Here is a 27,448-nt window from a genome sequence, read left to right on the forward strand (position 1 = left end):
TCACATTGTTTTTCCTACTTATTTTGTATCCATAATGGAAATTGATCATAGGATATCAGCATCTTATTTTCTGTATTCCTTTAAGGACCGAGCCAACTGAAATGTCACCCATACACTGAAATCTTTTGAAATTTTGTCCTAATTTATAATTTCAGAGTTTTAACTTGCACTCTTCATTTACATGTTGAATACTTTTCCAGTGATATAACTAACACTGTATGTCCTACTCATTAAGTAGTCTGGTAACAAATTTAACTATTTATCTAATGAAATCAATGTGTCGATCTTACAAATGTACATTCATTTTTTTTTTATTGGTTGGATGGGACGAGAGCAGGGATAAAATATTGTTGGCATAACGGTGTTGTCTTCTCCTTTCCTTTCTCAAAAATTGCCTTTTCAGTAGAGAACAAGAGTTTGCATGCAGGGTACTGTCCTGGAGCTTCCCATGCCATTTCACAAAGAATTTGTGGCAAGAAATACAAAAGAAAAAGCAACTGTATGTGAGGGCAGCAGAAGAAGAGGAAAAAAGGGGGGGGGGAGTGGATTTCTGGAGATTATGTATTTCCTAGATGCATGACAGTCAAGAAAATAATTTTTTGAAACTTGACAATGTGTCTTGAGTTTATGGTAGATTTTGTAGGTTGCTATGTGGGATTTCAGCTCTGAACATAAGCCATCATTTTAAACTCACTAAGCCATAAATTGAACAATCTTTTTCCAGCTATTCATTTTAATAGATAATTTGAGTATTGAGTTCACATAACCCTGGTTCTTCTGAAACTGCTGTTGTTCACTCATTCATTCAACAAATTTTTACTAAGGGGTATGTAATAATTTTTAAAAAAATAAAATTTTATTGATTTATTGTTTTGTAACACTGTTTTAGTATTACAGCTTCACAATTCATTATGTATATATATTTTACATGGTACAAAAAAGATACACATTTCAGACTAGGAATTTTGATCTTTTTCCAGGCAAATGTTGCATGGTATAATACTCTGCAGTGCTGCATGGCAGGGGCAAGGAGCTGCAGGTCTTCCAATCAGCCAGATCACAACAGTAAATTAACTTCTACCAGTTATTCTGGAGCTTTATCTGAAATGTGAGAAATTGATGCTACCCGATGGCTATAGTATCGCCATCATCAAGCAATTCATTTTAATTCAGCACTTCAAATATTCCTCAGGTCCAGTGTGTTTTCAGCTGCATTCATTCATGATGAGAACCCATTCACATTCTTTTTCACCTTCAGTACAGTAGCCAATAAATTACATGAGTATTTCAGTGCTTTGATATAAATAGGCAGTCATAATAAGCAGTCAGGAGAAAGATGAACTTTGATGGTTTCATTTGTATGTGTAATATAGAGAAACTAAACAAAGGGTCAAAGATAAGCATTAAAAATCAGGAGAAAGAAGTGTGAAAAATAAAGTTGCATTGTCCCATTATTAAGCCATCAAATTAAGACCAGCCTAGTGCAGAGTCCTGAGTTCCAGCACTCTAGATATATGAATGAAACCAACCAGAATCAGTGAATCCTAACCTTGAAACTCCTGAGCTAAATGAATGCTATTGCTTTTGTTGTTGTTATACAGAATTATAGTGACTATAGTTAACCAATATGCACGCTTTCTGGAGCCTCTTTCCCCACATTTCTCTGCTTTCCATTTTTTTTTTTTAAGATTTATTTTTTTTTATGTATGCAAGAGCCAGGATTCAGGCCAGAGGTGTAGGGCAGGAGTGTGATGGGGGTAGGGGGAGGTGCAGAGTGTGAACGGATTCTTCAAAGTAGGGAGCAGAACAGGCAGACTGACTGAAAAAACTACTGAGGGGAACAGTGGGCAAGACAGGAGAGATCAGGTACATCATGTGGACTAGCCACCTGGCCAGGGATTAAACTCGTGCTGCAGATAGCTTCATAGTGCTGAGACTCAGCCACTTGGCCACTTGGCCACTTGGGCTACTGCCATGAGAAGGCCACCATGAGAAGGGTTTTTAAAATTAATGTCAAATTAATCAATATTCAAGGCTGTAGTATAGGTAGATGTGATTCTTAGTTCCAACAAAATGATAATTTCTGTGGCATTATAATACATTTAAACAAAGCTTAAAGCTATTTGTGTTTAGAGTTCCAAATACCAATTACATAAAAAATTTTTTACCTCCATAGCATTAAGATTTAATACTTCCTCCCCTTCTGAATGTTCTTTGCACACAGCATTTTTCTTATTAAAGATGTGTACCTTGTTATGTTTGAAGGGAATGCTTAGGAAGTACTTAGGTGGCAACTATTTTGCTAGACTCTTATGTAAATAGTTTATGACATCCCAAATGTAGTGATTAAACTGAGGCTGAGATAAAGCAACAAACTTTAATTCAGTATCAAGTGGTAGAAATGGCATTGAAATTTAAGCCTTTTTAATTCCAAAGCTAGTACACTTGCTATATTACACTGTGCCTTTAATTTCTTTTACAACTGAACAATTTAAATCATATAGAAATAAGCAAACATTTCTTGTATTATTTCACTTGACAATGTAATAATGAAATAAAAGTGATTTAAAGGCTTTCAGGCAATCTTATTCCATGTTAGGTGTCAAGTTAATATGCTATAGTTGGTCACCATAGTTACAGTAAGGTGAAATAGCTACCAATTATTTTCCTCCTTGTTGTTTTGTCAATCATGTTTTTTAATTTTTCATTTTTTAAATTCATACAAGAACTGGAGTGTAGACCAGAGGTGTGGGAGTTGATGTGATTCATCAAGGACAGAATGGGGAGCAGAACAAGATGATCTACCGAATATGGAGCAGTGGGCAAGACAAACAAGTTCTACTGTACAACGTGGGTCAGCTCCCTGGACAGGAATTAAAATCATGCTGCAGTGGCTGGTGTTAACTTGATAGCTCTGAGACTTTCACCCCCAAGCCACCAGGGAGGCTGTGTTTGTCAGTATCATTAAATATCTTGTCTTCACTATTTTTTGTTAAAACTGACTTGTCGTGTTTTGCCTTTTTTCAGTTAGAACAAGCATAAAATTGCTCAATGCATGCTAGTTTAAATTTGTTCTTTGCAGTGCTATTTAATATGTATTTTAAGTTGTAAACCACTATTTAAATAGTTCTATAGTATACTTTAAAATCTGATGAAAATATCATTGCCATTTGGACGTTTTATTTTTCTGATTTATTATAATGTGTTGAAGATCCCAAGGTTAAGTTTTAAGTTCTAGCACCTCATCTTAGCCCTAGAACCAATATCAGCCTATAGGGCTTAGCCCACTCTTTAAGACTCCCTTTTCCCATCTATGATATTCCTCCAGCACAGTCATTTGAGTAGCTTATGTGTTTCTCTCAAAATTGTATCACTAGAATTCTTTGTAAAGAATCTATTTTTAGCTATGCTTCTTCCATCATTTAAAAGAATGAGATAGATAAAACATTTCATTGCCTTTTTAATTATAAATTCAACTAGTCAGGGAAAAAAAAATCACACTAACCTGCTTACTTAAAAAACATAATTTGGGGCCCAACCTCATGGCTCAACGGGTTGAAGTGCAGCACTGCAAGCTAGCTGCAGCTGCTTCAGTATGAGTTCGATCCTCAGCCCCAGAGGTGATCCATATGGCACATCAGACCTCTCTTGTCTTACCCAGTGTACTTGGTGATCTGCCTGTCCTGCTCCCTATTCTGCCTCTGGTGAATACTCTTACCACCCCTGCACCTCTAGCCTGTACCCCAGTTCTGTATGCATAAATAAATCTTTAAAAGTGTAATGGGATGCTAATAGTTAACAAAACTAGGAAACTAGTAAGTCCCTTGTGAGACTTCATACAGCATTGCTTGATAGGTAAATGGGATTATATCATAAAAAATGAGTGCACCTGCACATGTATACTTATATGTCAGACTTACAATTCAGGCTAATGAGCAATGTAATATAATCACTTAAAAATATATTTACAAATCTATTGATATGCCGTAAGATTAAGTATGGTTATCTCTAGGTAGTAGGATTATAGGTAGTTTTATGAACGTGTTTTAGCAAATAAATGTGTTCTTATATTCAGAAAAACATTTAAGGAACCATGGAAAATTAAAAAATATATATTTAAAATAACAGTAAGCCACATTTTAACATTTATCTTTCAAGTGGGGCTTTTATCTCTTTTGCTAAACTATATTTGTAATTTGTCTTCATTAAACATGAAATGGTATAATAAAAATTGTTATGAAAAGATCTGTAAATGAATAGATAGCAAAGTGTTTATAATTTGCCACCCCTTACATTTTGAAGAGTAAACTCATATTCTTAAACAATTCTATGTCCTATCTTTATTCAAGGTACCAAGTATTTCAAAGTATTGCAGATCAGTTATTTGTATTTACAATTGCATGCTGAACTTGACATGTTAACAAGAAAGCAGTGTAAAGCCAGGTTGACGTGGATTAACCTTTACTTAACCACCTAAATACCAATTCAACAAAAATGTAAGGCACAGGTTGCTAATAAAATCAGCAAACAAAATATTTCAAAGTCTGGGTATGTACCAGAAAGTTGCAACTTAATTCAATCAAATATACACATACCATCTGTATTTTACACATTCTCGTTTTACATTCGAAAACTTTCTCCCTTGCAATAATATAGACCATGGGAACTTTTTCTCCCCTATTGGAAATTTATGGCTCTGTGTATCATCAGTGCTGAGAGTACTGCTCACTACTTTAGGCAAAGTCTTCTTTGTGAAAAGATCTTTCTCCCTTTTATAACAGGAAATAGTTATATTTAAGAAATTCAGTCCTCTTGGACACAATAAATTATGTAATGATTATAATTGGGTCTTTGTAAGTGCAGAGACAAATTTGTGACCTCCTTCTCTAGAAGTATAGCATTCTTGCACTTTTCTTCTCCTATCATCATTTATCCTTCTCTTTACTTTGGAAAACAAAGAACCTCATTCGTTTAAGGGGTCTGGACAATCAAATATTAAAGTGTTTATCATTATGGTCTGAACTATCTTAAAGATTCAAACACTGTTTTCAGATGACTGGTTTTGGACTTGCAAATAGCATTGTTTGGATATACTTACTACTTATTACAAAAAAGTCTGATAAAATTCAACACATTCCAAATTATTTTTGAGATAATGGAATGACCAAAATGAACAAATGTCAAGACTGAAATGGATAAGTTATTTCCAGTATTGACGGCTAAGCGAAACAGTCATAAGCCTGACGTTAATGATACACAATCTAACATTTTGGGAATTTGTTTTTACTTCATCTAAAAGTGAGCTATTAAATACACTTTCCACTCTCAAGACTTAAATGAAGAAATTGTTTTATCTTTTGAGTATATGGAATGATGTACAGGAAATAAAAAAAAAATTTTACAGTACTTTTCAAAAAGACCATGAAATATACTAGTGCTATTAAATTAAGCAATGAAAGTGGGTAGAGTAGAAGTTAAAGACAACCATTACCAGGTAACAATCTGAGGTATGTAAATAGTAAAAGTAAATGATACAAACAAACCCCTTCTCATGTAGCTAGAGAAAAGGAATTATGTCATTGTGGTTTTTGCAGTGTTATTGATTACAGCTCACGGTTAGAAGTTTTTCTTACTCTTGAGATCCTATCCACCAACATTACACAGGGAAATCTCACAGATCATCAGTGCAAAACTTTTATTTCTTCATTTCCCCTCTCTCCCCAACTTTACAAGTTCTGAAAATTTACTTAATCCACAGCATTTTTTTTAACCACCTGTAATCAGTCATGTAAAATGTGAGAAAAAAAAAAACACAAATCAATTTAAAATCTCAGCCACCCTAACCCACTGTTACAGTAAATTTAAGATAAGTCTACAGCATTCACTTACTTTAGCTGGTTCTGATACTGAAGCATACTTTTTTATTTGAGAATCAACACCTAAAGACTTGGCTAATTGTACAGCATTTGAATCATCACTGATAAGTGTCCCAAGAGCCACAAGAAGTCTAAAAGTGGCTTCTAGGTCTTGTACAACTTCCAATATTGTGCTAATTACTGATAAGCATTGAGCTTTCCCTTCAATGTTATGGTCTTTATGAAAACAGACAGAATAGTTCAGGGTCAGTGTAGCCAGAGCAATGTGAATGTTCTTATTGCTCCCTGATTTCAGTTCTATTGCATGGGACATTAGTGATTCTCTCTGGGACATCATGAGCTTTTGTCCTGCCTGGCCAAGAAAACAATTGCAAAAAGTCCTGAGAGCAAGCAGCTGATTTGCTGGCCTTCCTTTAGGATTAAGAAGACTGATAAGATGACTACTGAACTGAGCTCCTTCCTTTTCATTGCAGAAGTTCTCGTTCACACTGGGATGTTTAATCGACAACCGAAGAATGTCAAGTGCAGGAAAGACAATATCTATTAAAAAGAGAAGTCAGTAATGTTATGTAACATCAAAAAATTCCAATGACAATCATTCAGTTTTTAAGAATTTCATGTTCTTGCCATAAAATTAACATGACAATTTCCAAAAACGTTAAAAAATCATGTGCTTTCCTTATGAATGCAATTGCTTCTGAAACTTGTGCTTATTTTTCTGATTTATAGAGACTAATGAATTGCTAAACTACCATACATACTTAAAAATAAGGTAAACTACTGGGTAATCAAATAGCCGGACACACAATACATATTTAACAAATCCTTGCTGAGCAATGGGAATGGGACTTTGCTTTCAAAATTCTGTAACAAGATGGAAGAATTGATAAAAGGTTCATTATAGAAGAATTCCAGTTGACAAATACTAATAAGATATTTATAGGTTGGTAGAGAGCTTTATATTCAAGGAAGTGGGTAGACACTATCACTAAGAAAGTAGTCACTCAAAAAACAAAACTTATACACGAATTTAATTAGATCTAGAATCTTGTATATGTATTCTACATGTATAGACTCGAATTATCTCTATAGCAGAAGATAGAGAAATACATTAGTGGTCAGCCAAGTCCACAGGATGAAATATTTATAGGACAAATGGCTTCTTTTCTCCAACAAATCAATAGCATGAAAAACTGAGAGGGTAAAGGACAATCTGGAATTGTAAGATTTAAGTGAATTAATAAAAAAAGAAAAAAACTTATAGCAAACATTTGTAGCCCAGGGTTAACAGATCAGTTTGGCTTGCGTAAGACTCTGTAAATACTCTGAAACAGTATACATGGCAGAAGTATGGGGATAAATATGCATTACTTTCACATTCTCATAAGGCATGTGACCAAATCAAGACTCAAAATTATAATGAAAGAGTGACTGCTTTTTGTGAGGGTTCTACATTGTCAATTTCAAATATCCATTTTGCTTTCACTTAATTCAGAAATACCAGAAAATAGTGACAGAAATGCAAAGATACACTTGTGAATTATATTTTTAAAAGGCATCTGTACCTTCAGGCCATTTAACAGCTTTCCACAAAATCTGAAGTTGCTGGGCTGTGGGTTTCTCTGAAGAACTATTACATATTAAAGACAGTATTTTTTCAAGTAGTATCAAATCATCCTCAGTTAACTTCTTTTCTTCTGGTGCAGTTCCATTGAGTTCCTTCAGTTTACCTAGAACCAAAAACCAAATCTTAAAAATTCTCAATCAGCCAGATAGAATACCAAAATATTTTATAAAAGTATTCCACTATATACCATCAGAGAGGTAAAGCTATTTTTTTAGTATTTATTTATTTATGTATATGTGAATTGGAGTGTGGGCCAGAGGTGCTGGGGTGTGGGGGGGGGGGCGAGGGACATAAGAGGGAGGAAGAGGAAGGGAAAGAGGATTCACCAGAGACAGAGTGGGGAGCAAGAACAGGTGGATGTACTGAAATACACTGCTGAGGGGAGCAACTGGAGAGACAGGAAAGGTCTGTTGTGCCATGTAGGTCAGCCTCTAGCCAGCCAGGTATTGAACTCATGCTACAGTGGCTGGCAACAGACTGAGAGTGCTATCTTTAATCCCTGTACAACCAAGGAGTCCCAGGTAAGAATTTTTATAGCAATAACAAAAGCCCATATAAAAAAAGGTCTGTTAGTAATTTTAAGATGAGCATAGTGTAGGAAACAAAAAAATTTTTATTTAACCTGTTACTTTCTAAGGTCTTCTGAATCTTTTGTTTTGAATAATTTTAAAGTTTATATTTGTAACCATGAATGGTTTTTACAATTGTATCATGTCATCCATACCCCTATGTATGTAAGTGTGTAAATTATCTTATCAATGAGGAAAAAAAACTTGTAACTTTTAGCAAAACATGTCAAATTCTATAAATGTTAATAAGGTAATACCGTATGTTCATATTAGTTCATATGCATATCTGATATCACTTTAAAATGCTTTAGGGCCCTCTCTGGCGGCGTTAACAGGTTAAAGCACAGCACTATGAAGCTGGCCGCAGCAACTTCAGCAAAAATTTGATCCCTGGCCAGGGATGTGACCCACACGGTGTGGTAGACCTATCCTGACCCGCCTGCTGCTCCCCTCAGCAGTATACTATGTCAGTCTGCCTGTTTTGCTCCCAGCTCTGTTCTGGTAAGCCTCTCACCACCCCTGCACCTCAGGTTCTTTATGCATAAATAATGAATTATTTCCCAGCATATTCACATATTATAGAATAGTTTCTTCAAACCTTTCACATCACTCTTCAATATCAGCATCCCTATCATCGCTGTTACTTCTGAGTCATCTGTTATCTCAAAAATCTTGATCTCAAAGAAAAAAGTCCCAATTCCCACCACAACACTGTACAAAACAAACTGTCTAAAGAAAACTTAAAAAACAAACAAACAAACAAAAACACAGGGCTCTCCCTGATGGAGCAGCGGGTTAAAGCACAGCACTGAGAAGCTAAAACCACTTCCGCATGAGTTCGATTCCCGCCTGCCCTGGAGGTGACCACATGGCATGGCAGACCTCTCCTGACCTGCCCGCTACTCCCTTCAGCAGTGTACTTCATCGATATGCCTGTTCTGCTCCCCACTCTGTCTATGGTGAAGTCTCTTGTCGCCTCTGAGCCTCTGGCCTGTACCCCAGTTCTGTATGCACAAATAAATCTTTTTAAAAAAACACAAAAAAATAAAATTAACTGTCCAAATTTATACATTTTTATCACTCACTACTGAAAACAGTTCATTTGAAAACTGCAAAAAACAAGAGACCCTGCAGATTTGTAAAGAGTTGAAAAATATTTAGCTTATTTAAAGTGTATATATACTTCTCTATTCAAAACAAAGCAAAGTAAAGTGATTATCATAAAGGTGTATGACAGATAAGAGTGACCAAAACATCTATCTTATATTCCAATATGAGTGTTATATCTCAATTATCATTGTATTTTTATGGCTACCAGTAGTAGTAGGCTTAGGCAATTTCTATGTTTTTAAGACCTGAGGAATGCATGGAAGTTTAAGGAGTTCAAGGAGGTAAAAAGGAAGAGACTGCTTTAGGCAGGCAAGAGTAGAGGTGCAAAGGTCCAGAGGCAGATGTCACGACCACAAGAAAATTAGCACAAGTATCTAAACTGGAGACCCCTTGCTTTTCCCTTGCTTAGTGATTCCCACAGAGCCCAGAAGATCAGGATTCTGTCAGAGTCCAAATTCTAGCAGTTCTCCTAGGTAGTTATCTTGCCCCTATTAGAGAGGAAACAGCCTTGATCTAGTGAGGATGGCAATTCTTGCCATGAAAATTGACCCAGATGAAAATAGCTGGACTTCATGCTGTCTATAATGTCAGAGTTGATCGAACTATGAGCCATCTTTGCTCTTTCTGGGGGAGGAGAAACAGTCACTATCCCTTCAAGACTAACTCCAAGATTCTGGAGTTTCTTCAGGTCTTTTGAGCTTTTGCCCTTGTCTCTATTCTCTGGTTCTAATCCTCCCTGGCAGGTCATGCACTTCTGAACCTTGCAAGGAATGCCCTTCCTTCTACTCCTCATGTCCTCAATGAACTTATCCTGTTCTGTAATACCAGCACAAATGACTGTCAAAGATAGCTACCACCTCTGAACATGGGGGAAAAAACCCAACAATGTATACTTTCTGGTGAAAGAACACAGTTCTCCAAAGTGGAAAAAAAAATTTCTTTTTTAACGTTTCACTATGTTTTTGGAATGCAAAACATAGCAGCTATATTTTTGCCCACTGTTAACTCTAGTACCCCTTTCACCCTCTTCCCCTTCCACCTCGTTATTCTCACTTCCTTTACTAGTGTCCATTAGTTTTTATAAGTACATTGCTGTGTCTGGAATTGATAGTTATGTAATACCACAATAGAAGAGTCTATCATAAGTACTCAGTTCCCAGAACAGTCTTAAGCTTCTCAAAGGGTCTGTGGAAATGTGAGAAAACTAGTTATATAAAATACACTTACCTAATATTTGCGTAGGATTTGCTTGGTCAAAAGTAACTGCCTCCTTTTTAGGGAAATAAATATTCACTGCTTTAGATGCTGCTGACCGGTAGGCACTGTTCCCTATTTACAGAAGAGAAAATAATGAAAATCATAACAAGTGGCCAAAAATGAGATCTTAAAGAATTTCTTGCTTTTCAGTACTGAGGTATATAACAACTATTTAGTTCAAGCAATAAAATAATAAGCAATCTCAGCAAAAAAGAAAAGCTATTTATAAGATTTTGTATATTGTTTATATTTGTTGATGTAGCAAATAGCAATTTTTAGAACAGGAGTTTAAATGTAAACCAATATTTTTTCCATTTGCACTTTCTATAGCTCTGATACATTTAAGACTAATCTAAATTCGATATTTTAAAAAGAATAAAGAATACAAAACAATTATCAGACTTCCCGTTCCAATCTGCTCTATGGCATATTAATCTCTTATATGTATAATTTTTTCATGTCTCTTACTAAGCTTATTCCATCTATGAAGACATCACTGTCACATTCTCTAAATCATCCTAATAAATTCCCTCAAGTTACATGTCTCTGAAGGATCAAGGTTCTAAGTCATTTTTTAACATTTCAACTTCGTAAGTCCCTATTACAGTAATAGAAAAATGGTATCTGATGAACAAAAACTAGCACAGGATGAAAATTCTACAGTACTCAGTGGACAAAGAGACTTCAGCGAAAGTATAATTGAATTCTAATTTATACCTTATTTACATTTCAAATCTTTAATTTTTGTCACAATGTAAAATTATTTTGCAAATATCTGAATGAAATATTTTAAATTCCTAAGTATAACATATAGAAAATGCAGAAGATGAATGAGATAAATGCACAAAATTAATTCTGACTCTTTATAGAGGATGCAATCCAAGCTGTATAGATACTGCCTGTACTCTTAATCATTGGAGTATACAGGTAAGTATGTGCTCCCTTACTAGTGCACATTGGAATGACATTGTTTCAGTCAATGTCAGTTGCTTTTTCCTCACCAATGTTATGACATCACAAATAAACTTGAATGAAATTATTCTAGTACCTATACAGTCACAGTAAGGAGAATACAAATCAAGTATCTCTCAGAAGTCTAAGTACAATGAAAAGTTCTTCAAAGGAAAAATATAGGGTGCTTGAGTCAGTGATCTACTAAAGAACAGAGCTGAGTGTCCAGATAAGTCTCATTATTGAGTTTATCTAATAAATACTATATTGAAAAATCAAAGAAAAAGAAAAAGGAAGGGGAGGGGGGAAACAGTAATTTGTGGTCTAAATAACAAAGCATAGAATATTACAAAAGAGAACAGCATGCACAAAACTCTTGAGATTGACAAAGGCCAGATGGCTGGAGAGGAATATAGCAGAGGGGAATGTGACACAACGCAGGAGAAAATGTCCAGTGGGAAATCTTTAAAGATTTAGTAAAGGAAGAGGTATACGGTATCGGAAACTAAAAATTTTGCTAGCAGTTATAGATCATAGACCAATCTGGAAGCTGCTATTCCATTTATCTAAGTGAGAGATGACAACAGCTGCTATTCCATTTATCTAAGTGAGAGTATCTGTAAATCCATTTTGTGTGTGTGTATCTGTTAAATGCTGTAACTTCTGGAAAATGGGTATAGCTAACGATTACTATAAATTTATTTTGTAGAATGTGATAAATATACATGTATTAATTATAGATTTAAGTGCTTAACTATAGGAGGTAGAGCATAATCTCTTCACAAATGAGAAAAAAACCAAGTACAGAAAACAAAATCATCGCTCAAGTTCAAACAGGTAGAGAGCAATGGAATTGAGATTTGGAGCTAAGCAGGATCACACCTGAGTCCTTAATTACAACATTATACTTCAGTACTGCCAGCCAATGTTAACACTGCAATGAAAAACTAGCTTATAAAAATCACCCACCAAAGTAGAGTGGCAGGTTTTTTTTTCTTTTATTATGCTCAATAACATATATTCTGTACGCGTGTGTGTGTGTGTCTACCACAGAAAATAAGTATTAAGTAGGAAAAATATGAGCCAAGAGATTCTGTGAAATTTGCAAGAACCAATTTATCCCTGCATTTTACTGGCAGTCAATACAAAGAAAAACATGACAGTATATATTTAACAATGATGAACACAAGGTATGTCAGACTCTAAATACTAAGAATTAAAAAGTTAGTAGCTCAGAAGGCTAAATAGTCCTGGCCTAAATGATTAAAACAAATTCCTTTCTAAATCTTCTAAAGAACAACGTATAACATAGTGAATAACATTTTCAACAAACTAGGAATGAAGGGGAAACACGGAATAAACTTAGATTTTGTAAAGGTAGTGAAGAAATCCTTAATAAAGTAGAACAGTTTTCAATCCCGACTGCATAGTAGAATCACATTAGATAAAAATATCCTTGCCTTGGCATCAGTCCAGAGCTGTATTAGACCAAGTGAACATTTCTGGGGATCAGTCTTGAGTACTTTTTAAAAACTCCCTAGATGACTGTAATGTGTAGTCATGACACAATTCTGAGAATTGTGTCAAGAATTTTGGCCTTTATATACTATACAAAAAGCTCTCCAGCATTGTAAAAATGTCAATTTCTTAATCTTTCATTAAATTAAAGTTTCAATATGAGGAATGGGGAGGGATAGAGGACAAAAAGGAGAAATTTACCCGTAAATGGATCAACTCCAGTCATGGCAGTTCCCATATTTGTGGAACCTGGCACATAACGACCACCACCTAAAATGCAATAATAATCCTAGTAAGAAAGGTAACTATGAATTATAAAATTCAAGCTGCTTATTCTTTATCAAAAGAATTTATTTTCATTATTAGTCACACTTCAGAATGGCATCTTTACATATGTAGTAGGTTGTGCATGTAACACATAAAAATGCTTAGAATTGTGCCTACAACAGAGAGTTAAAGCCTAGTGTTAAAAGTTCAGAAAAGGAATTCTCAACTTACAAAATAAACTTCAAAGACTTTACACATTATAATTAAAGAAGTTTAATGAATTATAAAAGCATCAGGATTGGTGAAACATTGAAAGATGTTCATAATGAAATATGAACACTATTCTATTAAAATAAACAGGAATAGTGGCACATATAACTAGCAGAAATGAAGACTACAGTTTGGGATTCTACAACAATATCTTAGTCTCATACTTAAGATTAATTTTGTGGGTATCTCAATGACAATGAAAAGAAAGGAACATGAAAAACAAGTGTAGAAAGTCACCAGGATTTGAAGATGTTCAGAGTCCTGGATAAGACTGTGAGCAAAAGAAAGGAGCTATTATTCTAGCCCAAGTTTAGTCCAGGAGTTGGTAGAACAGGGTTAACATATGAAGGAAAAGTAAACAAAAGCCACAAAAGTAAATGGAATTAATTAAAATAATGTAGGACATAGAATACTTGACTTTTTGAGCTTTTACTATCTCTAACTAGCATGCCAAGCACCTTAAATGCACAAATCATTTACATATCAGATATTCATTACTATTTGTATTTTACAAGTGAAAGACTGAATAACTTGCCATGGGCAAAGTACAGTCCAACACTTTTCTATGAGGTTCTTTGACCACCGCAGTACATTACCTGTTCAACATGTAGATTCCCTGGGTCATAGTAACTCAGTGGTTCTCCAAACTGGCTTCACCTTAGAAACCTGTAGGATGTTTTAAAAACTACCTAACAGCAAACCACACCCAAGGTCATTTCATCAGAAGGAGTGAGGATTAGGGCATGAGTATTTAGACTTCTTTACTAACCTAGTATAATAGGCCTAGTATATCAGGGTAGTATATCAGACCTAGTATAACTTAGTATATCAGACCTACTATATCAGAGTAGTATATTTAGTATATACCTGACATGCCTAGTATATCAGGGTAGAATGTGATGAGTAATTTAAATACACACTCCAAATGAGTCTACTTGACATTAGATATTTGAGATTCACATAAATGAGGAAAAGAACAACGAATTAAGATTAAGGTTAACCTGAAGATGTAAGCCAAGTGTAAAAAATTTTCTGGTCCCAGTACAGCAGGTAAAGTTGGGGGAATACCATCAACAGTAATAAATAACATATACCAAGGGTTAAAATATATTCCGAACATTTTGCTAAACACTTTATATGTACTATACCATTTAATTTTCATGTTAAATGGTAGATGTTTATAGTAGTGTGGCTCAGTTATTTTAGCGATTCTATAATTCTCTTAGACATTTAGTATAAAATCTTGCATATCTCCGTAAATTATTGCATCTTCTTAGTTACTGACACTGTGCAACAGGAAGAAGTGCTGGCCATCAGGATGGTTCCAAGAATTCTTTAATTTTGCTGCTATTGTTTGAAGCTTGGTGTGTTCTTTCTGTTCTCAAGAGAGTCGCCAGTGAGACTTGGAACTCGTTCTAGGTTTTAGGGCATCATCATCAAAGTCATCATTTTATCTACTCTTCAGATTCTTACTATTCTTTTTAACTACATTATGCCATCAGAGAATTCCTTCATAGTCAATGTGCTACCACATTTAGCTTGATAGTTGGATACTGTAAATTCACTGGTTATCAATGCACAAGGTATACAGCTAGCTCCTGGTATCAGGGTTACCAATTCATCCATGGGAGAAAGGAATATCACTGAGAGTGATCACAACTTCATGATACCAACCCAGATGCTGATCCAATCTATGCTTTACCATGATTGCACGTTGTTGCTTTTAGAAGCTCACATTATTGAGTCTGTACAGTCAACGAATACCAAAAACTATGAATTTTTTTCAAAATTTGGTAATTATCCAGGAACTCAGGTTGAAGATCCAACAGCAATCATAAATAAATATGCCAAAAGCTACTCTGAAAACAGACTTCTTCAGTGACATTAAAGTCCAAGTTTGGCAATTTTTTCCACTAAAGCAGATTCTGCATGCATACCTTGAGACATGCATACCTTGGCCAAAAAAAAGCACTTTGAAAAGATACACCAACACTTCCCGGACATCATGAAGAACAAGAACTTAGATTAGGAAGATTAATCCGGAGTAGCTGGCTGGAATGTCTTCCACGATATGGCAAAATATGCCTGGGTAGACTTCTTGTCTGCATTGCTTCATCCAGTATCAGGGACTCATGGTTCCTTCTCTGCCTGTGATGGGTAGCTTCTCGCCAATGAGAGCATTCATGCTGTATCTTGGGTGGTCAGTTCCCCTAATATCTAATTTCACAGATAAAAAAAATAGGCTCAGACAGGTTAAGCAACTTGCCAACTTCTCATAGCAAGTAACCGGTAGAGGCAGAGTTTTAATCAAGGTCTGTCTGACTCTGAAACCTATGCTTTTAAAACTATTCTGCACTTCAGGAATGATCACTGAGAAAACGGTGAGTTCTAGTAGTATGCTTTTGAAAATCATGAGGAAGACAAAATTTCTCCAGGAAAAAGGAAAAATTAGAAGTGAAAAGAAAGCCATCAAAATTGAAGGAACACTTAAGGAAACTATCAGTTATTGGAAGATAGCTCTAAAACATAAAACACAAAATGCTGTACATTTACTAAAGAGACAAACATTCATAAAAACTATAGCCTACCTGTAAAAGGATCTGCTGCAGGCACTGTGTTAGATGACACTGATGATGAGCCTGGGACATACCTGCCACCACCTGTGTAAGGAAAAAAGGGATAGCTGAAGTTGGCTAGACTTTGAAGTTAAAAAACAGCACAATGCTCACATTACAAGATTCTAAAGCTGTCTCATGATAGAGACAGAAACTAAAGTCAGCTAGAAAGACAAGCACAAAACGAATTTCTCTGATTCTCCAAGTCCTATTTCGTAACTTTAGTATTTTCTAGTCTCTTAGTCATTGTACTGCAATATTAAAATGACTAAGAATTCCAAAATAGAGAACTTGCATGTGGTCCCTGACCTAAATAATACACACACAATCAGTTCCTGTACAGATTTGCTAGAGTTCCTGCTGGTGCTGTTGTAATCAAAACCACAGGTATCAATGTTAATCTTTTAGAGAACCCCTGGGTTCATTAATTCATGTGTCAAACAGTGCATTCAGTGCTGGAAATCCAGCAGGGAACAAAATTGCTTGTATCCACTGAAGCTTACAACCTACTGGAGAAAAGAATTACAAAGGGACTAGTGCTACAAAGCAAGCAGATTTCCATTTATATGTTTACAAATGTGTGGTTTGTGTTTTGTTAGTACCTCCAGGGAAATAATCAGAGGCAACTACAAAATAATGTACTCAAGAATGTTTGTAACATTATGAAGTTTCAAAAGAACAAAAGAATCGAAGAGTCTTTTGATACCTAGAGTTAAATGCTTTAGTAACTCACACAATTCTGCAATTACTGTTCACTCCTTTACACTTCAGTCTGAAATTTCACCAATAGAAACATATTTTTTTTCTCTTTCAGTCAAGTGCTATGACTGGCAGGCTTACATTAGTTACAGTTCAGTCATAAGACTGATAATTCTGTTTAAGTCAACACAGAGGTTAGATTAGGTTTATTATGTGACTGAACAATAGTATTTTGGATTATGAAGAAATAGGACAAAATACAGGATTCTTGTAAAACAAGAGAACTAGGATATAAAATATGGGAGTCAGAATGACAATAGGAAAATATTAACAACAAAGTGCCAATTTCAAAATTTTATTTAGATCTGGTCCACTGTCTAATAAGAGAGTAAACATTTTATTTCTCCTGTATCATGGCTTCAGTTCTCAGGACCTAGAACTCAAGTTAATCCTACAAGAATTTATGATCTGGCATGAGGTTACTTACAGGACTTTAAACACTAAATTACTGACTTAAAATTAATGTGTACAATACAAATCACATATAAACTAAACTACCTACAATTCACTCCTAGATTTATTGCATAGCAAACCAGGTTAGCCTTATGTGAAAACAGAATAAAATTCATTTTATTTTTAAAATTTCTTGAGACTTTTTATATTAAAATTTTCTCCGGATCTTGAGGATTTATGTGTGGGGTAGCACTGAGTCTCAAATTAGTGCAAGGCTCACTATGTTCAGTGGGCCATGACTGGGGATGTATTTGACCCCACAGTCATCTGGGATAAGAGTTCAGACACCGTATCTTCAACTTCATCTGCACTAAAATTTGGTAAAGCCCCATTTCCTAAAGATGTGAATCTTCTGAGTTTAGATAACCTGAGCTTAAATTTGGCCCTGGGTATGGCCTCAATAACATGCTCCTTGTTCTGTAAGTTTATGGGCACGAACATGATGACTTGGCCTAGCTACTGTGCCCTGGGGTGGCACCCTGTATACCAGTCTGGAGTTAGACTGGGGGCAGCATAAAATCAGACATGAATGCTTACTAGAAAGGGCTGTCTGTTAGGTCCCTCACAACCCATAAAACCAATTGGCTGCATGCACAACCAAAGAGGTTTATGTTTGCAGCTAGTACATGCCAGGTTCCATAAGGCAACACAGGCTTAAATGACTGCAGCAAAACAGATATTTTTGAAGGGAAAAACTATATAAAGGACCTTATACATTTTACTTCAAAAGACTGATTTAAAGTTTTTAAATTTTATTTAGTTTTAGTGTGGTAACTTTTTTGAAAGATAATAATTTATATTAAACTTTTTCTGTAAAACACCGAATTACTATATAAAACTTAAAAATAATAAAAGTGTATCTCTCTTGTCTTGGTTAACGTGGGGCTTGCATCACCACAGGATCAGCTTTTTAACAACTATTACCTAGGTTGCTTTGACAGAAGTGGTAAAAGGGATTACCACTTTAAAAGAAACCAGAGCTTATAACTGTCAACCTTGATAAACTGTGGCTCTTGTTCATTGAGGAAACTTGGGTTAGTACTAACAAAAAAGCAAGACTGGAGCTGCTCCTATGATTGGATGTGATGTGATCAGGCTACAACTAAGTTTAGGGAAGGGAAAGTTCCCAAAGCAGCCTGTGACTGTGATAGCCAAATTGTTTAGAAGAGATGAGAAGATTAAGAAGAATGAGTAAGAGAGTGAGTGAATATGAGTGTGTCTGTGTATATATGTCTGAGTTCTTGTAGCTTGATGCCAAATGGGAGGTTCATTAAATGCTACAAGTGCTTAAAGAAAAAAAAAAAAATTAATGTCAATAAAAATGTGTAGTAGGACTTGGTTTATATGTAAATAGCTAATTATAAAATGCATCAAGAATAAAACCAACATTTATAGAAGTACATAAGAATATGAACCTTAACTAACCTGTAAATGGATCTGAAAAATTGGTGTTCCCAAGTCCCAATGTTTGGCCTTTTGTGTTATCAATAATAAATTTAGCCACTTGATCTAAAAACATCGGATTCAAATCATTCTTCTGCAAGAAGTTGTACGCAGTTAACCAGGGATCATCACTGATGTTATATGGCAATTTATATGATGGTCCACCTTCATTGACATCAATTGAGAAAACATAATCAAATTCCTTTAATAGGAATATAAAAAGGAGATGAATTATTACAAACTTATCTGCTCAAATATTTTAATGACATAGATAACATGTTATGTATTCCTTTTTTATTGTTTTAAATATTATTTAAATTATCCAATTATCCAAACTACAATGCTAAGATGTTCCACTTGGCATAAAACGATTAATAGCAACCATCTGCATGTATTACAAAATAAATATTTCCCTGGGGTTGAAGGTGAATGGATTACAACTCATTAATTTTAAGACCAAAGTTAGGTTTCTACTTGGCTGATCTCAAGGACAAATGTATCAAGTGATACCATGCTCCACTCACCAGAACATACTGACATTATAAGAACTACCATTCAGGGTCTCTCATATCTGCTCAAATTATAGTAAAGCACTAAACATTAGATAAAAGGTGGCAAAGAAGTTCCTAATCCTAAAATGTGTAGGGAATAGGTTATGTACCACACTGCTATGGCAAATTATAACGACTCTGTCTATCCAAGAGCAACATTCTCTATATGGAAAGAGACTTACAAATTCTGTTGAAGAGGGGAAAAAGAATTTTCCCATCCAAGTATAATTTTTATTTATAAAGATTAATTTTACTTATTTACACATACAAGAACTAGGGTGTAGCCAGAGGTATAGGGAGTGAGAGGATTCACCAGAGACAGAGTGGGGATCAGAATAGACTGAAATACACTGCTGAGGGGAGCAGTGGAAAAGACAGGAGAGGTCTGCTAAACCAGGTGGGTTAACTCCCTGGCTGGGGAGTGAACTGATGCAGCAGTGGCTGGAATTTTAAACCAGTGCCTTGAGGGAAGCCCCAAAGTATAATTTTCAATGTCCTAATACCAAAGAAAATTTTATTAACATAGGCAAAAGGGAAAAAAAATCTGTAATTTTTGTGATGCTTTAAGACTATGGTAATTAGAAAGTAGAGTTTGACATACTTTCCCTTCGTATAAAACTTTTCCAGATGTTTGCTGATTAGCACCAGATGAGCCAACAACATCACCAATTTTTATCCATCTCCCTTCACTAACACTCCACTGATAGGCTTCGACTTTTTCACCATCTCTGATTAGACGAGTCTGTCCTTCTCTATTACCTTAAAATAAGAATTTTAAGAATTACAGGTTGAATAGCATAGTGAAATTCAAAAACGTTTACATAGATTTTTATCATTAACATTTATAAAGAGTTTTTGATTTAATATAAAGTGAGCAATAAAAAACTAACAGGAACTTTATTACATAAAGCAAGGTTAAAAATAAGATTCTACTAGATAGCAACTGGTCCATCAAACATAACACAAGTTTTATTACCGAGTATCTTTTAACAACTCTTTTATATCAGCAAGTAACTCTCCATTCTTTTACCAGCTCAGGTCAAAATGTATAGAGGAGTCTGATTCCCTTTTCTTCCAATCCCAATTCTTTGACAAATTCTATCAGCTTTTTTTAAAGATTCATTTATTTGTGTATATAGTACAGGCCAGAGGTGCAGAGGCGGTGAGAGGCTTCATCAGTGACAGAGTGGGGAGCAGAACAGGTTGACTGATGAAGTACACTGCTGAGGGGAGCAGCAGGCAGGTCAGGAGAGGTCTGCCATGCCATGTGGATCACCTCCAGGGCTGGGGATTGAACTCATGCTGAAGTGGCATTAGCTTCTTAGTGCTGTGCTTTAATCTGCTGTTCCACCAGGGAGGGCCCCTATCAGTTCTGTCTCTAAAATATATCTGGAAAACTTCCTCATTTCACCATCCCATTGTTATCCACCAGGAGAAGTCCAACTATTTCTCAGTTGGATTGATTCAATGGCTTCCTATCCCTACTCTAGGACACTCTGGATTCCATTCAGTACTCAAAGAACATTTCAAAAGTTTTAGCAATTTCTGAAACTTTGGCTAGAAACCCTCACTGACTTTCCATTTTACTCTTGATTAGAATCTAAGTCCTAGGTCTGGTGTGCAGGGGATATAATCTGCCCCTACCACCTCCCTGGTTTTGTCTTCCATGATTTGTCTTTTCAAACCATCATCCTGCTTTGTCATAGAGTCTCTGCACAGGTGTTTATTCTTCCAACCCCTTTCACACAGATGGTGGCAGATTTGCTCTATTTCCACTAGAACTTTACGCAAATGTCCCATTTTCAGCAAAGATTTCAGTGGAAGAGATAGCTGGTTATCCTCCAGAGATTCACACCTCTATTACATAGGCTAGAATTGTCTAATCAAAGACTTACTAGCCATGATCACAATGTTCAGTTCCTTGATGTCATACACTGAGTAATGGGCAATGAAATTTGGGTGGGTGCAATATTATCTGCCAATTTTAATTCCAAGTTTTAGAACTACTCTATCATCTTCTACCCTCCCCTCTTACCTATCAGGTGGTTGAATATCTACCTCAACTCAAGGGAACTTTTAAAGTCACATGATGATTTTGAGTTCCAACTGTCTGGGTCCCTAACTAACCATAAGGAACAAAATTACTCTATGGACAGTTTATAGAGGCAGGGCACCACCATGCCTTGCCATCAGCTTTACTTGAAATAAACAAGTAAAATTATATTGTGTTTAGCCACTAAGATTTTTGGTTTACCTCTTACAGCAGTTAGTGCTATGTTAAGTATTATACATTCCCTTAGATACAAGAATTTAAGTTTATAAAACAAACACCTTGCATATTGTTACAAATATCCCAAAATATTAGAATTTGTAGAAACAGCTTAGCCCAAGGGTTTTTATAAAGGTTTGGATAGCTGTATAAAAAAAATACTGAAATAAATATTCTACTGATTTAAAAAAATGTCCTTACTCATTTATCCCATGGTACTTTTCATTCTCTAACACACTTATGCATTTACTTACTTACTATTTACTTATCTATAAGAACATAAATTTTTGAGAACAGAGTTTCTGTGTCTTGCATTATCTACTATAGTCCCCAGAGTTTAAGCAATGCTGGGTAAGCATTAAGCACTTAGCAAATATTAATGCCAAATATAGATAGATACAGTGATGAAAGACTATTTGTACAAATAATTCTAAGAATATTAAAAATAATTCTTAAATGTTTGGTTTGAAGATCTCTTTATAGTCAAATTTAGAAGACTGACTCTGTTTTGCATTTTGTAAGCAAACCTCTTTGACATTTCTCTTCGAGAACACAACTAGACTTTTATATACCGCAGCATTCACTCCACTGCAATGTGCAATTTTGGTTGACATATTCAAAATTAGAGTCAGCCTTACACAGATTAACATAATTGAAGAAAAACGGACAAGTTCAAAAGTCTTTTTAGAAAAATATGATATGTTAAAGTAGCAGGTCCTCAAAGATTGCAATGATGGATCTGAAAAACGTAGCAAAGCTTTTTCCATGTTCTATTACACTGAAATGCACCTTATACTTTGAACTTTGATCATTTGCTGCTTTATCCTGACTATCAACTGATATTTAACTCATTTTTACTTCTGTAACACCATTACCTGGTTATATTGATTAGTGAATATATCTTCCACATGTTTACACATTTTGTAATTTAACATTACATTTGTTAACAGTACCACTGATATTACTAGAACAATCTTTTAAGCATAAAGAAGTAATCAAACTCCTGATGGCAGATACAAATTTCCCAAAATTTCAATTTTCACTTTACAAGTTTGAATTTTATCTTTAGCAACAAATACTATCAGTTGTTTTCTTTACAATAACATACTCAGCTAGTTGATAGTCAAAAAATGTCTACCAAATATGCAAGCCTGAAGAGCCAGTTATTTGCCCTTCAAAATAAAAATGGTATTCTATAAAAACAGGGGAGTAATTTAGCCTGCAACTTAACTAACAGGTCATGATGTAATAAAATTAACTTTTAATACTTTACTGAGGACATTATGCTAGTCAGATGCTAGTTGCTTTAAAATTTTGACTGTGTGCTTGTGAAGACCACAGTTATCACCAGAAGAGTGTGGAGCCACTGCCTGGAGTTGCAGTCTAAGAAGTCAGCAGATTACTTTCATACCTTAAGGGCAAATGTTATGTTAATAGTACAAAAGCTAAACATACAAAATGATGTAAAAATAAATTGTTATAAAACAAACAAACAAACAAAAAAAACAGTACAAAAGCTTCTCAGTATTATAAAATTAATTTTGATTGTATGGACACCCTGAAAGGCTGTCAGATTCCCAGGGATCCATGAATAAGTCCTGAAAACAACTGATACAGTGAAGCAGGGATCTGTCGAATGGAAGATTTTACTAGGGCAACTGCTCTGATTTTAAACTCAAAGGACTAAGACTTCCAGTTCATTAAGTAGACATTATTTTATTTAACTAATTTTTAAAATTTTTTAACCTGTAAAACTAGCCAAAAATGATTAAATATGTAATTTCTGAATATTTACAATATTATAAGTATTGGAAGTTTTACTTAATTAAACAAAAAAAAAGATGTTTATGGGAATTTAGCTAGAAGTATAAAAATGAGACAGAAACAAGAAAAAACATGGCTTCTCACAATGGTTATTCACAGTAATAAAAATTCTCAAAAATCAAGATCTGAGAAAAACAGAATATACACTAGCAAAACAATCTTTTCTTATTACATTATATAAAGGCAAACATGGTAACATTTTTACTATGAGATTCACTGCAATATTTACCAGGTTCATTCAGATGTTCCCTCCCAGGAAGTTGGTCAGCATTAATGTCCCCTAAATCACCAGTTTTGGAATCAATGGTTGCCTGAGAGAGTTCTTTTTCAAAAGCTTTGATTTCCTCAGCACTGGCTGTTCGATCCTCTGATTCTGTAAACACTCTAATAATACCATCGCTGTAAGGAAAAACAAGCTGATTTTAAGTGATTGCCACAGTGTATTAGGAATAATACAATGAATGAACTAAAGTTAAAAAGTATATTTGTGAGAAACGTGACTCTAGATCTACAGTTGAATATTTCAACAGGTGAGGCTTCAGTGCACTAAACTCTTACCGTCTGCTGAGTGATGCATAAAATGGAAAAAGACTACTTCAGGGAAAAGTTACTGGCAAAAGATTGAGATGTATACTTAGCATGGTTTTTAATGCCAAGATAAATATTTACCCTCCATTAAGTAATTTCACTGTTTTAACTGATATACTTTTTCAGTGTCAAATATGATTAGAAGGGGAAAAAAACTAAACCAACAAATCAATGCCCCACCCAGGCAAGACACTTCCACCTTACTAGGCTCAGTATCCTTTATCGTTGTAGCCTTTTGCCTCCTGCTGACATTGCCAGAGTAGTCCAAGATTCTTTCCCCATTCATTTCCTCAAACAACTCTACACCTCCTCTTACTTATTCTATCTTTTGCTTGTTTGTTTGTTTTACTAAAATGTAATTTCAAAAGTCACTAATAAACATTTTTCCAATCAGGACCAAATACTTTTCTAACTTCATCCCATAAGCCCTCACATACTTGTTGACACTGATCATAATCTCCTTTCTAATCCTTTCTCTTTCCAGCTCTAAATTTCAGTATCTGAATTCTCTTCAACCTACTTGCTTCTCTTTCTCTACTCACAGTATATTACAAGATTCAATCCACAGCTTTCTAATCCTCCTCCTTTTTTCTCCCTTTAGAGAAACATGTTCTACTGCTTGTCTCTGGCAGTTCTGTTGTTACGGTAGGCTTGAGTACACCTGCCCACACCCACTAGCCAGAGTGCGGCTCGTCACCACTTGGGTATCAGTTTATCTATAACCAAGGTCATCATCTCTCCACCAAACCAATTCTCATACTTTCCATTTTTATTTACACAGATTTCCAACCATCCAAAGTTTAAAGTTTAAGCTTTTACTCTCATCCCCTTTCTCATCATTTTTCCTCAACAGGATCTGGGGGTTTTTTTGTTGTTATTGTCTTACCCATCAACATGTGGAGCCAACACATCATAACTTCATACCCTTACTACTACAATTGCTTCCTATTTTGCTTTCTATTTTGCTTTCTGCTCACTGTTACCACTAGTAAATACTACTTACATATTTAATAGTTCACAATTTCTGCTTTAATCTTATCACTTGTTTCTCTAGAACAATAAACCTTTAACCCTAAACACAGAATCTAAAAACTGCTTGGCATTCAAGGTTTTCCATAATTAATCCTACTTTACTTCTTATCCACTATTCTCCAGTCTTAGTACTTCATCATTTTGCTTCATGTTTATATACATCACTTCACTCTCATGCAACCTTTATCAATCATTTCATTTGATAGGGCTTCACTTCCCTTATGATTATTTTCAAAATTCAATTCAATGACATCTTTTCCAGAAAGTTTTCCCCAAACAATATCTACTTTGTTCAACATTAATTCTCTTACATTCACTGCTCCAAGTGCAAAACTTGCAGTACATGTATCATTTATAAAAACTGTTATACTCACTACTGTTTTGTTTAGTAATAATGCACCTGAAATTCTTCATGCTTATAACTGTGCACTCCTGAAGTCTACCAAAGGCTTAGCTAGACACATTATTAATTTTCTGAATAGAATATAAATACCTCGCACCGACCACAATGTCACCATTATCTAGCACACAGCAGCACCATATTGACTGAGCTGGAAGTCGAATGGTTTGAGCACATTCTCCACGTTTCCAGATTCTCAGAGATCTGTCCTCTGCTGTTGTCACAAAATCTAAAATGAATATAAGAAAAATAAGTTTAAATTGAAAAAATATATCTATACATACCATCTTTCCAGAATAACTCCACAGTATTTTAAAGTAAGTTTTAAATGTTATGTATTTGTCACTTATACAATATAATCCAAAATCACAACTTTATATACTCCATATCTTACATCATATACCTTATACTAACAAGTTATACAGTATTTCCTTAGACAATTCCTCAAAGCAATTGTGTGATTACAACAGAATCATCAAATCTGAATTAATATAGGCCTGGGGGTTAAGTCTCAGTGCTATCATGACATCACTGCTATGGCCTGAGTTTGATCAGTCAGAGCTCTGACCCACATGGTGCAGCAGACCTCTCCTGTCTCACCCACTGTTCCCCTGGGAAGTATATTTCAGTGGATCTGCCTGTTTTGCTCCTACTCTGTCTCTGATAATCCTCTCACCACCCCCCTGGGCCTGTGGCCTGTGCCCTAGTTCTATACAAAAATAAACCTTTACAAAAATTTGAGTTAATATAGTACAATATAATCTTACCTTTACAATTTGGAAAGACAGATATGCTATAAATATAATTTGTATGTCCATAATACACTTCAAGACACTCGCCAGTGATCTGCCACCTTCTAATACTAGCATCATTTGCACAGGAAAGAAATTCTGTTTCACTCAAAATTGCCAAACCTCGTACACAGTCTTCATGCCCTGTATTAAAAAAAGAATATTTCAATAAAATGGATCATTTGCTGATAGCTCTATGTAAATCACTGCACATCAGTGAGTACTAAAAAATTATTTTTCAATTAGGAAAGTTTTTTTTTTTTTTTTTTTCTGTAGAAAAACCAGATAAGCAGTGTTTTATGTTTGGTACCACTTTTTAGGATTAGTCTTGGGAAGTTATTTTATATTCATCATGTCTTTTAAAACCTGCTAGAAACAGAGTTTTGATCCCCTCAATTTTCTATTTTTACCTGACAATTCATTACAATTTATCTTCCCCAATAACAAGAGTAACTGATAGCGTAACATATTATTTGAATGTAACAGAAATAGATTCCCTCAATCTCACCACATAATGCTAAGATTTATATTCAAAATGCACTAGGAAAAATTCACAAAAGGAACTAATTATTTAAGAGTTCAAGGTAAAAATTTCATCAATTTATCTAAAGACCATACAACTAGAAGCAATCCTACAACAAGAATCAAGTTTCCTACCTCACGTCTTACCTTTTTTGAATCAATCAAATTGTAACCTATTCTGCCCCTTTGAAACAACCAATGTGCAAAGAGAAAGCCAAACATTACCACATTATCGATGGAAGTATTTCACAATTTGTATAAATTCAGGTATTAAAATGGTAAAATAAAAATTAGTGATAAGTGTCTTTTTTTAAAAGGTTAAGAATTTAAGAAGCAACCTTCTTGCATGTTCTTAATTATGAAACTGGGAGACTACATATGTGTGTATACATATATGGTACACACACATGCATGTGAGTTATATACACACATTCAAATATATATACATACGTATTCCACTTAACAGAAGCTATAATTTTCAAAAACTTGATAAATTTCTATTTCTTTCACTATTTATTGAAGTATTTGAAGATATTGCTATATAATTTTTTTTTAAGATTTATTTATTTGTACATATAGAACTGGGGTACAAGCCAGAGGCTCAGGGGTGGCAAGAGGCTTCACCAGAGACAGAGTGGGGAGCAGAACAGGCTGATCTACAAAGTACACTGCTGAGGGGAGCAGCAGGCAGGTCAGGAGAAGTCTGCCACGCCATGTGGTCACCTCCGGGGCTGTGGGGATCGAACTCATGCAGAA

At 35.0% G+C, this 27,448-nt stretch overlaps 1 protein-coding gene across 1 annotated transcript in view; it reads right to left on the minus strand.

Annotated features, from left to right (window-relative positions):
• Window positions 1–5,678: 5,678 nt before the first annotated feature.
• Window positions 5,679–27,448, minus strand: part of PLAA (phospholipase A2-activating protein) — a 36,350-nt gene continuing 14,580 nt past the window's right edge. Inside the window, exons 5-14 of the mRNA XM_004677700.1 lie at window positions 26,147–26,314; window positions 25,473–25,608; window positions 23,589–23,758; window positions 19,868–20,025; window positions 18,698–18,917; window positions 16,034–16,105; window positions 13,110–13,178; window positions 10,410–10,511; window positions 7,442–7,606; window positions 5,679–6,416 (exon numbers count right to left, since the gene is read on the minus strand). Coding sequence (XP_004677757.1) covers window positions 5,851–6,416; window positions 7,442–7,606; window positions 10,410–10,511; window positions 13,110–13,178; window positions 16,034–16,105; window positions 18,698–18,917; window positions 19,868–20,025; window positions 23,589–23,758; window positions 25,473–25,608; window positions 26,147–26,314 — 1,826 coding nt within the window. The 3' untranslated portion in view covers window positions 5,679–5,850. The remainder of the gene's footprint in view (window positions 6,417–7,441; window positions 7,607–10,409; window positions 10,512–13,109; window positions 13,179–16,033; window positions 16,106–18,697; window positions 18,918–19,867; window positions 20,026–23,588; window positions 23,759–25,472; window positions 25,609–26,146; window positions 26,315–27,448) is intronic.

This window comes from Condylura cristata, unplaced genomic scaffold (assembly GCF_000260355.1).
Source record: "Condylura cristata isolate star-nosed mole 26May11 unplaced genomic scaffold, ConCri1.0 scaffold00006, whole genome shotgun sequence".
In the NCBI taxonomy this organism is placed as follows: domain Eukaryota; kingdom Metazoa; phylum Chordata; class Mammalia; order Eulipotyphla; family Talpidae; genus Condylura; species Condylura cristata.